This window comes from Cololabis saira, chromosome 19 (assembly GCF_033807715.1).
Source record: "Cololabis saira isolate AMF1-May2022 chromosome 19, fColSai1.1, whole genome shotgun sequence".
In the NCBI taxonomy this organism is placed as follows: domain Eukaryota; kingdom Metazoa; phylum Chordata; class Actinopteri; order Beloniformes; family Belonidae; genus Cololabis; species Cololabis saira.
In genome coordinates this window covers 19,003,046-19,016,741 of record NC_084605.1, presented here as the reverse complement: position 1 = coordinate 19,016,741, position 13,696 = coordinate 19,003,046, and the positions used below count along the sequence as shown (strand labels likewise).

At 45.4% G+C, this 13,696-nt stretch overlaps 1 protein-coding gene across 5 annotated transcripts in view; it reads left to right on the top strand.

The window, feature by feature from the left end:
- The window catches only part of LOC133419391 (caskin-2-like), a 77,389-nt gene extending 66,542 nt beyond the window's left edge, over positions 1–10,847 (top strand). For 4 of the 5 annotated variants that reach the window (XM_061708553.1, XM_061708552.1, XM_061708551.1 and 1 more), the window contains 7 exons: positions 2,399–2,472; positions 3,044–3,154; positions 3,960–4,061; positions 4,169–4,307; positions 6,014–8,086; positions 8,164–8,395; positions 9,742–10,847. In XM_061708553.1, the coding sequence (XP_061564537.1) occupies positions 2,399–2,472; positions 3,044–3,154; positions 3,960–4,061; positions 4,169–4,307; positions 6,014–8,086; positions 8,164–8,395; positions 9,742–9,835 (2,825 nt within the window). In that variant the 3' untranslated portion in view covers positions 9,836–10,847. The remainder of the gene's footprint in view (positions 1–2,398; positions 2,473–3,043; positions 3,155–3,959; positions 4,062–4,168; positions 4,308–6,013; positions 8,087–8,163; positions 8,396–9,741) is intronic. The other variant, XM_061708549.1, reaches the window with a different exon arrangement.
- Positions 10,848–13,696: the final 2,849 nt, after the last annotated feature.

The following is a 13,696-nucleotide window of genomic DNA, read 5'->3' as shown; positions in this document are numbered from 1 at the left end:
ATGTGATTCAGATTCAGTTTTTTAATGCAATTATTCAAGTTGAGCAATTCAAATTCAAATATAAATGATTCAAATTCAGTTTCTAGTGGCACATATTTCTGCCCATAAATCAGTACCTCCAACTTGAGACCGTCGGTCTGGACCTCTACTGAGGCTGCTGCCCTCACAACAAGGCTTGTTTCAAGAAAATTAGAAGAATATTTTACTCGTTTTAAGATTTTTCTCACCCATTGGTGAACATATTTTCACCTAAAACAAGACAGTTTAGTAACGATGTTCAAATGAATCATCAAACCAGCTCTGAACCACTTCAGCAGTTGTCTCCGGCGTTGGTTCGTTCAGTCGTTTCAGCGACATCTAGTGGTGAAATAGAAAACAGCACCACGATGTATAACGAGAAGAAAATAACAGATATAAGTGAATCCCATCAATATCTCTCTGTGAAGACGGACAAACTGATGATGTAGGACATCAACTTGGATAACTTTAATCCTTTTAAGTCAGACGATTATGAATCAGATTGATTTTAAAGTTTTATTGGACTGTTTAAAGAAAATATTGGGAAAAAAACAGAGTTGCGTTTAAGAGTTAACGTCATGTTATCCCTCGGTGCGTCACAGCGCCGCCTTTTTATCAGGAGCTGGAGCGCTCTTGTTCTGCACACTGGGCCATTTTACCGCTGGTCTAAACCGAACTGAGACGCAGAGAGAGGAACCTCAGCGATTTAAAAACCCTTATCTGTCCACCGCTCACCCAGCATCCTCGTCTAAGAAACCTCCACCGCCTGCAGAGATGAGGAGGTTTAACGCCGTCAGGTGTAACGAAAACTTCCTTGTGTGCTTAGAAGTTCTCACGGATGTTTAGACGTCATCCTGAGAGGAGGCGAGGACTCTGCTGACCTCAGCTGACCTCTGGCTGAATGGGAGGGATCTGAAGGTGGAGTCAAGATCAGGAGCAGAGGGAGTAAAACATGTTAGTTAAAGGAAGGAGAGACAGAGTGGAAGGCAGGAAAAGGAGTGAGCAGCTGACTTAAACACAAGACATGAGGAAGGATGAAGGGTCAGGCATCAGAGCTTCGCCGCTGACATTCCTCCTGAAGAGTAAGAAGTCTTCCTCCGATTATTTCGTGTTATTTCTGCTCCTGGATGTGTAAATGATCAATGATCAGTACTTAGATCAGCTCTCGAACAATATCAGAACAGAAAAGACATGTATTTGTTATTGCATCGTGAGTTTCTTTCCTCACGCATTTTATTTTACTTGATGTCGGTCTTGTGGGAGCGTCTGTGCTCCAACGGGGACAGATGCCTCTCCTGCTCTCTGCAGTACTTAATATCACATGCTGGGGCAGATGCGTCGTCACGGTAACATGTGCAGCATCTGGGCTGTGAGTCTCACAAATGTTTCCGTGGGGGAAAAAAAGCTAATCTAGACAAATAAAAGAATAATATTTCATAAAACGAGTGCCGTATTTTCTGGACTATAAGCCGCATCAGCTCTATTTTTTTTTAAATAATTAAAAAAAGATATACAAGCCGCACCTGTATATAAGCCGCATCTGCTCTATTTAAAAAAAAAAAAAAGATATGCAAGCCGCAGATTTTTATGTTGTTAGATTAGATATTTACTACATGTACAGAAGGATTTTGAACTGTAAATGATGTACATGTTTGTACCTAAATAGATCCTTTACTAACAGTGTCTTTTAACACGGCAGCAACTTTGCTGATTAAAACTGGACAGAACCAAGAGAAAATAACCACTATTTATTTATCTATTTATCTGTTTGAAATCTGCTTCTACTTCTATCTGCTAAAGAAGAAGTGGCGTATTCTTCTTTGCATTTATTTTGTCTTAGTTTTTATTCTAATTCTGGTTAGCACACCCCCTAGCGGTGGAAGAAAAATCCACAGAATAGCCGCACCTTTGTATAAGCCGCATGGTTCAAAACCTATGAAGAAAGTAGCGGTTTATAGTCCAGAAAATACGGTATTTCTCCCGTTGCGTACTCGCGTTTATCTTTGTGAGGGGAAATGTGCGTCCTGGTTAAAGGTGATGGTCGGCTGCAGGAGTTAAAGGATGGGCGTCTCCTGACAGGGCGGAGGACTGGGAAGAAAAGCGGGGAGCGATTAAAGCTGAACGCTTGGCTTCGGGGCAGAAGCCGAGGCAAAGGTGGGCCGGAGGGGAGGAGGAGGTGCATTCCTGAGAGATCTGAGGCAATAAGTGAGGGATGAGTGGGGCGGCTGCTGAGATCAGGTAGATAAGACTCCTTCAATGGCCCGCTCAGACTCTGACAGCTGCTCGGATCAGACCCGTGCAACACCACTCTCCGTCCGGGCGTCTTCTGGAGGTCGCCTGAGGTCGTCGCCCTCTAACACCCGCCGTGTGTGTCTTTCAGGTGGTTCCCGTCGCCAAGCCAACAGCACTCCCCAGAGAGGCTTCGTCAGGCCAGACGAGCTCCTGGAGGGCAAGGTGAGTGGAGGAGGAGGGGGGCGGGCTTTTGTTTGTGAGCGAGACGTTTCACAAGTCACAAGTTCACAAACTTTACCAGTCAACATTCAGAAAAGATTTGAAAAAAGAAAAAGCAAGTATAACTTAAAAGGAACAGAGATTTTTATAAAACCAAGATGCAGGACAAAATTGATGGAACGTTGTGTTTCTGTGAAAGGAATCAATTTATGGAACAATCTGAATCCAAATCAAACATTACATTCAAAAGAACAATTAAAACCTGTATGTTAAGGAAATATAAAGAAAAATGTTGAGTTTGATTGACATACCCGTAGGCGGTGGTAATTTTATTTAATGTTATTTTAATTTAATTTTAGTTGTTTTTATTCACTTAGTTTTTTTTTTTTTTTTTAATTATTATTAATTTATGTTATTTGTGAAAGGGGCAGATCAGATAAGATTTTTCTTCTTTCTGCTCCCTTTTCATTCATAAGTTAGGAACATTTGTATTTGTGTTTGTATTAAATTGTTTTGTTTTTTGAATGAAATAAAGAATAAAATGAAATGAAGTCTGTTCCTCGTGTGTCTCCAGGACTCTGAAGCCATCTACCAGTGGCTGCGCGAGTTCCAGCTGGAGCAGTACACCTCCAGCTTCATCAAAGCCGGATATGACGTCCCCACCATCAGCAGGATGACGCCCGAGGTACCAGCCGCACATCTGAGGGGGAACAGGGACCTCAAATCAGATCAGAACACCCAGATGTAGAAAAGTGACGTACAGATGTTTTTGTAGTTTGTTTGTAGTTGAAGTGTGATGAGCATGTTCACATCCAAGAAAGTGCAGTTCCTCGACTGACCACTAGGGCCTAACTCTGGCTACTACAACCAAAACATCTGTCTTCAATATACTCCCGCTGGAACTAAATAAGTCCTTTAGCTGTCGGTGCACCGGTGGTACTAGTTTTAAATAAAAAAGTGGATATTTGTCTTCAGTTCCTCCCCAGCGGTGCATTTTTGTCCAAATATGATCAGTTCTGGCTCAATAAAGATGACTCGAAGGCTAAGATCCAAAGCCTCAGCTTCAGAAACCAGCTCATGATGACTTTATTCAGCTTTTATTTGCAGTATTATGAGCAAAAGCCCAACATTAAATCTCATGTCCATCTAGCGTTCATCACAAAAACCCAACCATCCTCTGAATAGATGAAGTTATACACTTGTTTTACAGAAAATACAACAAACAATCCTTTGAAAGTATTTCATGTTCTCAGAGCTTTAAAATCAAGCGAGCCTTCCTCTACTTTTTTGGCTCGATTGTGTTCACCTGAATCTAAAGACGCGTTGGATTTAAGTGTCTGTCATGTGAAAGTGGATTTTCATCATCTAGGGTTAGTTTATAGGTAAGAAACGTTCCAGCGTTGCTCCATCTAGCCCCAGCAGCTGCAGCAGCGCCAGAAACGTTGACGGCTCACGCTTAAGCAGCTCTTTTACTGTGGTGTGCTCTGCAGGACCTCACGGCCATCGGAGTGACCAAACCGGGCCACAGGAAGAAGATCTCCATGGAGATCTCCAAACTGAGCATCCCCGAGTGGCTGCCAGATTACATTCCAGTGAGAAACCGTCCGACAGCCGTCTCACCATCAGCAGTGATTAGCAGTTGATTTGTTGTGTAGCTTTAAAAACCTTGGCCACGCCTGCGTGTGTTTTGTGGTTTCAGTCGGACTTGGGGGAGTGGCTAAGCGTGATCGGACTACCTCAGTACCAGAAGAGGCTGTGTGACAACGGCTACGACTCCATCCCCATCATCAAAGACATCACCTGGGAGGACCTGCAGGAGATCGGCATCACCAAGCTGGGTGAGAACATTTCAAAGATGTCTCCTCTTTCAGTTCTGCATTTTCTGCATTTTATGAATTTATCCTAAAAGCGTCACCGTTTAGTTGGATTTCAACAGATCTGACAGCTTTACTCGAGACCACACTTCATGTTTCTGCACCAAGACTTCAGAAAACTCTCACGCTACGTAACATGGAAATAAAACTGAATGTAAATCTAATAAACCCATATTTTATTCACAAGAAAACACAATAAAACGTAGAAAAAAAACTCAAAGTCTTGTTAGTGAGACATTTTGTTCTCTCATTAACAATATTAACTCATTTTGAATTTGATGGCAGCAGCGGATCTTTTGTTTGTCAGCCTTTTGTCGTCCGTGTCCCACTAAAACGTTGGGCCATGAGCAACGAATGGCTGGAAAAATGAAGAAAACATTATCCAGCTGGTTTGGTTGAATATAAACCTGAGTCTCTACACTGCAAAAACAAATCCTATAAGAGCAATCTAGACAATGTCTTCGAACAAAAATCACTCTGCTAATAGAATTAACAATTTTTCTTGACTAGAAATCTTAAAAGAGTGAAATAGTTGCTGGACACGAGACAAAGAAGAAGAATTGTCTTGAAACCAGGATTCTTTAAAAAAAGTTTCTAGAAATGAGTTTTTGCAGCGTAACTATGTGCAGAGGTTCACCAGCCTACAGACAACTACGCTCACAAGACTTTGAATACCAGCACTTACAGAACATGATGATGATAATAATAATAATAATAATAATAATAATAATAATAATAATAATAATAATAATAATAATTAATAATAACAAACATGATTTCAAGAATCTGGAAAAAGGCTGAAAATGAATCTCGGTGGCGGTCAGGCAGCAGCGCATTAAAACCAGACGTGATGCTGTGATGGAATCACTGCGTGGCCTTGAGAGCACTTCATCGTACAACTACTACTACTACTACTACTACTACTACTGCTACTACTGCTACTACTACTACTGTCATTTAGCAGACGCTTTTATCCAAAGCGACTCACATCTGACAGAACAACACAAGCACAAAATCACATAGGAGGGTCCAGTTGGACACGGGTGCTGCCATGCTAATGCTAGAATCTTTATTTTTTTTCCTTTATCAGGGTTTCCGCGGGGTTTTAAAAAGTATTAAAAGGTGATAAATGAAAATTGCCAAATTTAAGGCCATTAAAAGTGTTAAACTCATTGTCAGAGGTATTATTATTTTTTTAATTGGTATTATTTTTTACCTTTTACATTTTAATCAGTCTATTTTATTGTCATTCACAAAGTGAAATAAATGTGAAACATCTGGTCAACATCAATGAGTCTATAAATCTGTTCTGTATAGTGTTCTATAGGTCAAAATCTGTATTAATGTTAAAAGGTCCGTGATTAACACTTAATGTTGTGACAGTTTTTTTTTTTAAATCTGAAGGTAGTGAAAAATGTATTAAATTGGTATTAAATTTAACATAAGGATTGCTGTATAAACCCTGTTTATACAAGAAAGCTACGTCTAAAAAGACACCATCATGTCATCTTGTCATAAGTGCAAGCAGCTTACTCAGTGTCCTGCAAAGAGCTGGATTTTCTAACTAATTCTGATGAGCAGAAAAGTTTACTAGATGCAGAAATGCTCCTTAAAGAGCTGAGTCTCTGTGATCGTGTCGACATCAACCCGCCTCATCATCTGTGTTCCAGGCCACCAGAAGAAGCTGATGTTGGCGGTGAAGCGACTCTGTGACCTCCATCGCTCCCGTAACCACGGCGACAGAAACGGAGCGAAGACCCCCAGAGGGAAGCCCCCGGCCGCTCTGGAGCTGGTGGTCATCGAGCACACGCCCACGCGCGGCGTTCATCCCCTCGCTGAAGCGCAGCCCGACCCCTGCTGCCCCTCCCCCCGCACCCCCAGGGCCCTGCTCTCCTTCCAGGACAGCGACCTGAGCGCCGAGCTGCAGAGCGCCATGATGGGCAAGCTGGGAGGCGGGGCCTCCGAGGCCTTCGCCATCAGGGGCGTGTCTTCGTCCGCGGTGCTCGCCGCCATGTCCGTCAGCCAGGAGAGCATCAGCAAGCGCTCGCGGGGCTCCGGTAACTCCGGGAACTCCGGGAATTCAAATCCGGGACATTCCCAGGACCACCAAGCCGCCCCGTACTCGTCTAGGACGCCGCGGCGGTCCGAGGAGAGTCTGGGCAGCGGGGGAGGGGAGGAGGGGAAGCGGGGGAGAGGCAGTCCTGGCAGGGGTAAGATGGAGCCGTGGGAGCACCCGGGTTGGTCTGGCACCCCGGGGACTCCCCCGCTGACCCCGAGCAGGAGCCCCCGCTTCGCCTACCCGGCCGTCCCAGCCAAGGCCAAACACGCCCCGTCTCCTCACCGCCTGTACCAGCCCCAGCAGGCCCCCGCCCCCCCATCCCTGTCCCCCACGCACAAGGCCGTCCCCGGTCCTCCGCGGACGCTCTCCAAGCCCCTGCCCGGCGCCGTCCCGGTGCTGCGGCCGCCCCCGGCGCAGATCCCGGCGAGGGAGGTGGAGCGGGCGGCCCAGAAGAAGCGCACGCAGAGCCTGACCCGCTACGCCCTGTCCGACGGCGAGCCCGACGAGGACGAGGACCCCGTCTTCCCCCGCGCCGCGGCGTCCTCCGCAGCCATGCCGTCCTACGCCACCCTGTCGCGGAAGTCGGGGCGCCCCGGCGGAGCGCAGCGCCACGTCAACCGCAGCCACTCTTTCGCCGCCCGTTCCCGGCACAAAGGCCCGCCGCCGCCGCCGCCCAAGAGGATGAGCTCGGTGAGCAGCAGCCCCACGCATCAGCAGAGGGGCGGCGCGGAGGCGGAGGGAGGGGTGGAGACGGACTCCGCCGGCAGCGTGAGGAGCATCGCGGCCAGGTTAGAGGGCGGCAGTGGCAGTAGCGGCGGCAGCGGCAGCAGCCCGTCCAGGAGGATAGACATACCGCCGACACACATCCCCGTCACGCCTGTTTTCAGCCCGCTCTCCTCCCCGATCGCGCACGGGTTCCCCGCCCACGTCGTCCCCGCCCACGTCGTCCTGCAGCATCCCAGAGCGGCGCCAGTCTCAGGTCCGAGGAGAGCAGGAGGCGAGCAGCCGGAGAAGGACTCGGAGAGACACGAAGGTCCGACGGCGACGTCTGAGGAGAAGCAGAAAGCTCGGAGGAGCGAGAGAACCCCCAGGAGTTCTGGGGAGCACCTGCCCTTCGCCGAGGAGGGAAACCTCACCATCAAGCAGCGACCCAGGGCCGGCGCCGTCACTCAGGCGGACGGCGACTCCAAGACCCCCTCAGAGGGGTCGGAGCAGAGCCCCGGCGGTCTGGAGCTCCCGGAGTTCAACCTGAAGGAGTCGGACACGGTGAAGAGGCGGCACCGACCCAAGGACAGGGAGGCCGGGACGCCCGAGGAAGCTCCCGCCCCCAACGAGAAGGTCAGGGACGGCGGCCAGGAGGAGCAGGAGCAGCACAGGCACGTCTTCAGGCGGTTCGGCTCGCTGGGGAAAGGCCCCAAGCCTCCGGTGTCCTCCAAACCTGCCAGTCCTCACAAGCAGCCCGCCGGCTCCACGCCCACCAGTCCGCAGACGTCCATCCCCAGGCTCACCGGCGTGCAGATCCACACCGTCTCCCCGACGTTTGGCGGCGGTATTCACACCCGGACGTGCATCCCGAGTCCTAAACCCGTGAAGCTCCCACCGACGCAGACGCCCAAGCCGGAGAGTCCTCAGAAAGCGGCGGCGCCTCGACTCCCTCAGCCCAGCACGGCCCCGGCAGGTAAAGGTCAGCAGACGTTCCCCGTTCAAACATTCGTCCTGGTTCCCGGCGCTTATTTCTGATGTGCTCTCCCTGTTCCTCAGGACCAAACCTCTGCGCGGTTCAGAGGATCTCCTTCTCTTCTCCGTCTTCCCCGACGCCCTGCTCGCTGTCCTCGCCGCCGCCGGCTCAGGCGGGGAAAGCGGCGCCGACTCCGGCCGGCGTGGCCGGGCTGGAGGTCCTGGCCCAGAAGAGGCTGGAACAGACCAGCACGTCGCTGGAGGCCGCGCTCAAGGTGGTGGAGACCAGACTGGCTCACGGCAGCACCGTGGACAGGTAAGGACTCCTGCAGCTCTCGCGTCGCTGAGACCAAGAGCCCTTTGTTAAAGCGCTACAGCGAGAACGCAGGTTGAAGTTTGGAGAGCGTACGACCTCCAGCGGCTTTTAACCTCTAATAATTTATTTCAAAGATAAAACCGAAAAGCAAACATGGGCAACACTCAGCCCCCGAATCTCGCGCTCAGAAGGCACGCCGATTTTTTTCCAGTGGCCAGCCGCGGTACTGCAACAAAAAATCCCATGGGGCCCAGAAAGCTTTTTCCCATAGACCGCAATAGTAAAAGAGAAGCCTCTAAAACTGTTCACAGGACACCTCCAGCTGTAATCACCGGCAATTACTAATCTTCGTATTCTATATTTTTAAGTCATGGACTTTATATCTGTCAAAAATGTTTTATAACGGCCAGAAAAGTCAAAGAAAAGTCTCTTTCTGGCGTGACGTCACGGCTGTGACGTCAGCCGTGACCGTGCATTCCACGGATGTTTATATTAATATATATTATGTAATTATATTATATTAATACATTAATAATATATGTAATACTATACATGTAATAATATACATTAATTCATATATTATATTAATACATATTATATTAATATTTGCGTCATTGCCCCGGGGCATGATGGGAGGTGACTCAACTGCGCATGCTCTATGGGCCCGTGTATGTGGAAGTAAACCTGGAAGTCAGGAACTTTTTCAGCGTATGCGCTGAGTGAGTAAAATGCATTGAAATGAATGCGCGGCCATTATCGATGTACCATCCATTTCTATAATACATCCATGGCAACACTAAGTACCCCCATAAGTCGTGACTAAACTAAACTAAATCAGTCTTTCTCGTGGCTCTTTTTCGTCCGTCCTTCTTTCCGACGTTCACAGAACCCCCGTCCAGAGCATTTCAGTCAGGCTGAGGTTCGGACTCTGACCTTTTCAGAAACTTCATTCTTCATGAATATAACTTTTCGATGAGCATCAACGGTGGCTTATTTAAGATCCTTGCTTACAGTATGTCTTCCCCTCTTGGCATTGTGTTAACAGATACCTGAAAGCTCAACTTTTATAGAGGGCTACACCCCCAATGATATCAAGCAGTAAGGGGGTACTTAATGTTGCCCACTTTTTGTTGCATTTAATAAATAATAGCAGAGTAAAGAGTTTTATATGTCATAGTCTGAGGTTGATTTTTGTGGTTTTTCAAATGATAGTAAATTAGTAACATACGATTAAATGGCGTTTTAATTTTTGCGGATGAGTGTGCGTAAGAACACGAGTCCAGCATCCTCAGACGTCTCACCAGAGGTTTTTTAAAGCCAAATTTAATCCCTGGTGTCTGTTTCAGCACCAGCTCGGTGAAGTCCGCCGGGAACATTCTGGACGACATCGGCAACATGTTCGACGACCTGGCGGACCAGCTGGACGCCATGTTGGAGTGACGTCCCGGCTTGGCTCATGCAGAAGGACACGTGTGTGATCAAGCGGTGGGAAACCGACAGTCAGGTGCTAGAAGACACCAGTTTAATGCACCTTTGAGCTCGGCGCCTCCTCGGGACTCCACATCAATCAGTGAGAGCATATCTGACTTTGGGTTTCTTCCCAGCGTCTCAGTGAGGTCCAGCTTTTCAACGCGAGCACTTCACCTCAGGACAAACACCTGCGAGAGTTGTTGGAGCGACGTCAAATAGCAGCTGCAGCTTCCAGATGTCTGCTCGCTATTTGATCTCCAAAGGGAACATTTATTTTTTCTAAATAAATACAGATCTGTGTATGTGTGTAGTCCATATTTGACCAGAATATACTGATTTACAGCTATATTTATACTTCTATATGTTTGTTTTTTAACAAATTGTGCTTCTGTTTAAGACAATCTACTGTATATAAGCATTACTGTGTTAAAAGTATATTTCTCCGCTTATTTCCTGTAATATAGAAGAACACTGATGTATTAAAAGCACAAGAGCAAAGTAGACTCGACATGTTTGTACCAAAGTCTTTTATCCAGTTGGATTTTTAGCAGGTTGAACTTGTGTCACCGGCGGTGAAACCCGCCGTGCATCGTTGCTGCGGGCTGAGCTTGTTGTCTGGAGACGATCCAGCCGCCTCAGGGAGCGTTGAAGTGAACTTCCAAAGAACAGGAAATAACCTTTCCACTGCGTACACTTCAACAGCAGCCAGCGCATTTCAGAGGAGTGTTTCTTCAAGAAACATGTTGTTTTTTGTGTGTTTAAGTGTCTGAATGCTTAATGATTGTGTACCTGCAGCGTCTGAAACGTGTCCAAAGTTTTAAGACTATTTGAGGACTCGTGTATGAAAGTCCACGGTAAATAAGTTATTTGAGATTAAAAAGAAAACGTGGAAAGGAAACTTCCAAATGATGGTATTAATCACCGTCTTCCAAGAAATTGATACATTTTTGAATTAATAATAAAATATTTTATAAAAATAGTCTGTATTTCCTGACTGACGTGTTTGTGTTTTTTGGGGGGGCGGAGCCACAGGGACGTGCCTTTTTTTTAGGTGTCTTCGATGTCGGAGCAAAGAAACGATTTTGTTATCTCAAAGTTTTAATTTTAGTCGTCACCTCAGATGCCCAAAAACAATTTTTTTTCATATTGCGCCCACAAGGATAAAAAAAAAACAATTTTCTTATGCCGTTGAGCGTGTCATGTTTTCAGTGTGATGATGTCAGAGTGTCAGTGTCCAGATTTCACCCGACATATGTTGGTGACGCGGATCATATGACCGTCTGTGTCTGGAAAGCACAAGTGGCGGTTGTTGAGTTGACACAGTTTTACTTATTTTATTCTGTTGGATTCCATATAGGAATGAATACATGAACTAACCAAACTTATCGGAGAAAAAAAAGTGTAATTCACTTAGCTCTTTTTCATGCACTTTGCCTCCCCCCACCATCCTCAGACACTTTCAGGTTCCTGGGATCCACAATCTCCCGGGACCTAAAGTGGACCACCCACATCAACTCTGTCAGGAAGAAGCTCAGCCAAGGTTGTACTTCCTACGTCAACTCAGGAAGTTTAACCTGCCACAGCAGCTGCTGATCACCTTCTACTCTACATTCTTTTACACTCTACATTCAGTCTGTTCTCTGCACGTCCATCACTGTCCCGTTCAGATCGGCCACCAAACTAGACAGGCACAGACTGCAACAGACAATTAGGTCTGCAGAGAGGATAATTGGGACTAACCTCCCATCTATCCAGGACCTGTATATGGGCAGAAATATGTGCCACTAGAAATTGAATTTGAATAATTTATATTTGAATTTGAATTGCCAACTTGAATCATTGCATTGAAAAACTGAATCTACATTCTCTCACAATTCAAATTCAGTTCTTGCAATTCAATTTCAATTTTACTGTGCGAGACATCCGGGTCTTCCGGAGGAAGAGCAATCGAGTGCAGATACAAAGAATTCCTTTTCACGTAGCCTACTATAACCTCAACGATATAAACGACCGATGGGAGCTAGATATTTCGAAACCTACTGTGTTTTCTCCATTCTGTGTAAAAAGTGTAGATTTATATCTTGCCATTTTGTAGAAAGATTTCTGCTGAGGATTGTATCATCAAATCATCAAAGTATTTTATAGCCATATTCTCTTCAAAAAGGGTAAAAAACACATTTGGCACATTTTGGCCCAGTATAGGTATCCAAGTGCCCAAATAGAGAGTCCGCCTGGTACTATCAACACTAAAACCTTTATAAAATCTATATGCTTTAAGCTATTCTCATGTAACTTGGTACAGTTGTAGTCAAGGAGTTGCTGAATCCAGGCAGTGGTATCTTTATAATTATATGCATTGCTATCATGGTGTTTTCCACTGTGCAAACTAAAAAAAATTAGACAAGGTTAAAAATGTCATTTATTTTTCTTTGGTTTATCACGATTTGCTCAGGCATTTGAACATTCACAATTTTTCTGACACTGGAAATGTATTGTGTATAGTGTTGTGAGGTCTTAGTTATCCATTGAGAACATTATGCATATTGTCCTTATAATTGTGGAGATATTGATTGAATTTGGATAGGCCTGTTCAGGCGAAATTCATCTCCAAAATCCCTAGGGTGAACAGGTTCAATACAGAAGAGCGATGTTGGATTTTGTCAGTTCTGTTAGAAAAAGATGAAGATGGGGAAAAAAAAAGGTGTCATCAAGAGCTTCTTGAAGACAGAGAGACACAATCCTGCACCTCTTGTCAAAATGGGTTTATAAGATTGTCCTCTGACTGTTTTGAAGCCTGGTTTTGTTCCTCACTTGTAAACAGCTTGGGATAAAAGTGTTCTTTTGAGTCCGGCAGTGGCGCCGCAGGTCTGTACGCCCCCGTGTGGTCAGAGGTGGTAATGCGGCACAGATTCACTTCACAAGCCTATTTATTAGCTGTTTCTTTTACTGAATATCATAGGGTTGCAGTTCCTCCTCCAAAGATGCCAGTAAAGGAAACCCATTAAAAGAAAAATATGCATAGATTTATGTTTGTTCCTCTGTCTTATTTTGATGTTTGTGTTTTTTATTTCTGCTCTCAAATGAATCGTGGCGTTTTCTAAAGTATTAAAAAGAGAATTTGTACTCAGGGAGTGGAGCGTTGATCAGAGTGTGTTCAAACACACCTTAACCCTTACATCACAGTTGCTTTTTATAAACTTGTCAAAAATTTAGTTGTGATGAATTTAGTGCTTCAGAAAAAATTGCAATATTTTGTTTTTGAGTTTTTCCCATTTTCATTTGTAAATGAAGTACTTCAAAGCTCAGATTAGAAGCAGATTCAAACATCTAAGAAAAACAAAACTGCAGAAACTTTGTTAAATTCATCAAATACATATTCTGTATTTTCACATGAACATATTTGACTCATTAATGTATTTACTGGTGAACACATGTATCTCCCTTTGGCTAATTCCACTATTAAATGTATTTCTTTCTATTTGTTTGGGCTGAACTCAAAACATTCAAGATCCAGATAATTTTTAGTCAGGCTGGCAAGTTAAGATTTTTCATCAGCTTTTCCAAACAGTTGACGCCAGTCTCAGAGTTGCTGTGCTGTTCAGATTACAAGACTAATTTTGTAATCGGAAGTCTTGAAGTCATTTTATTGTTGAAATCCCACGATTGGCCTCTAACAGAGTCCCACATCTACATGACCCGCTCAAAGGTCACCCCTTGATATGAGAAACTGGCATTTAAACATGAAAAATCTCTTGTTATAATTCCTGAATATTTTTACAGCTCTGTGCTGCGATGGACTCAGAAACTGAAGCTTTGGCAGTCGGACATAGA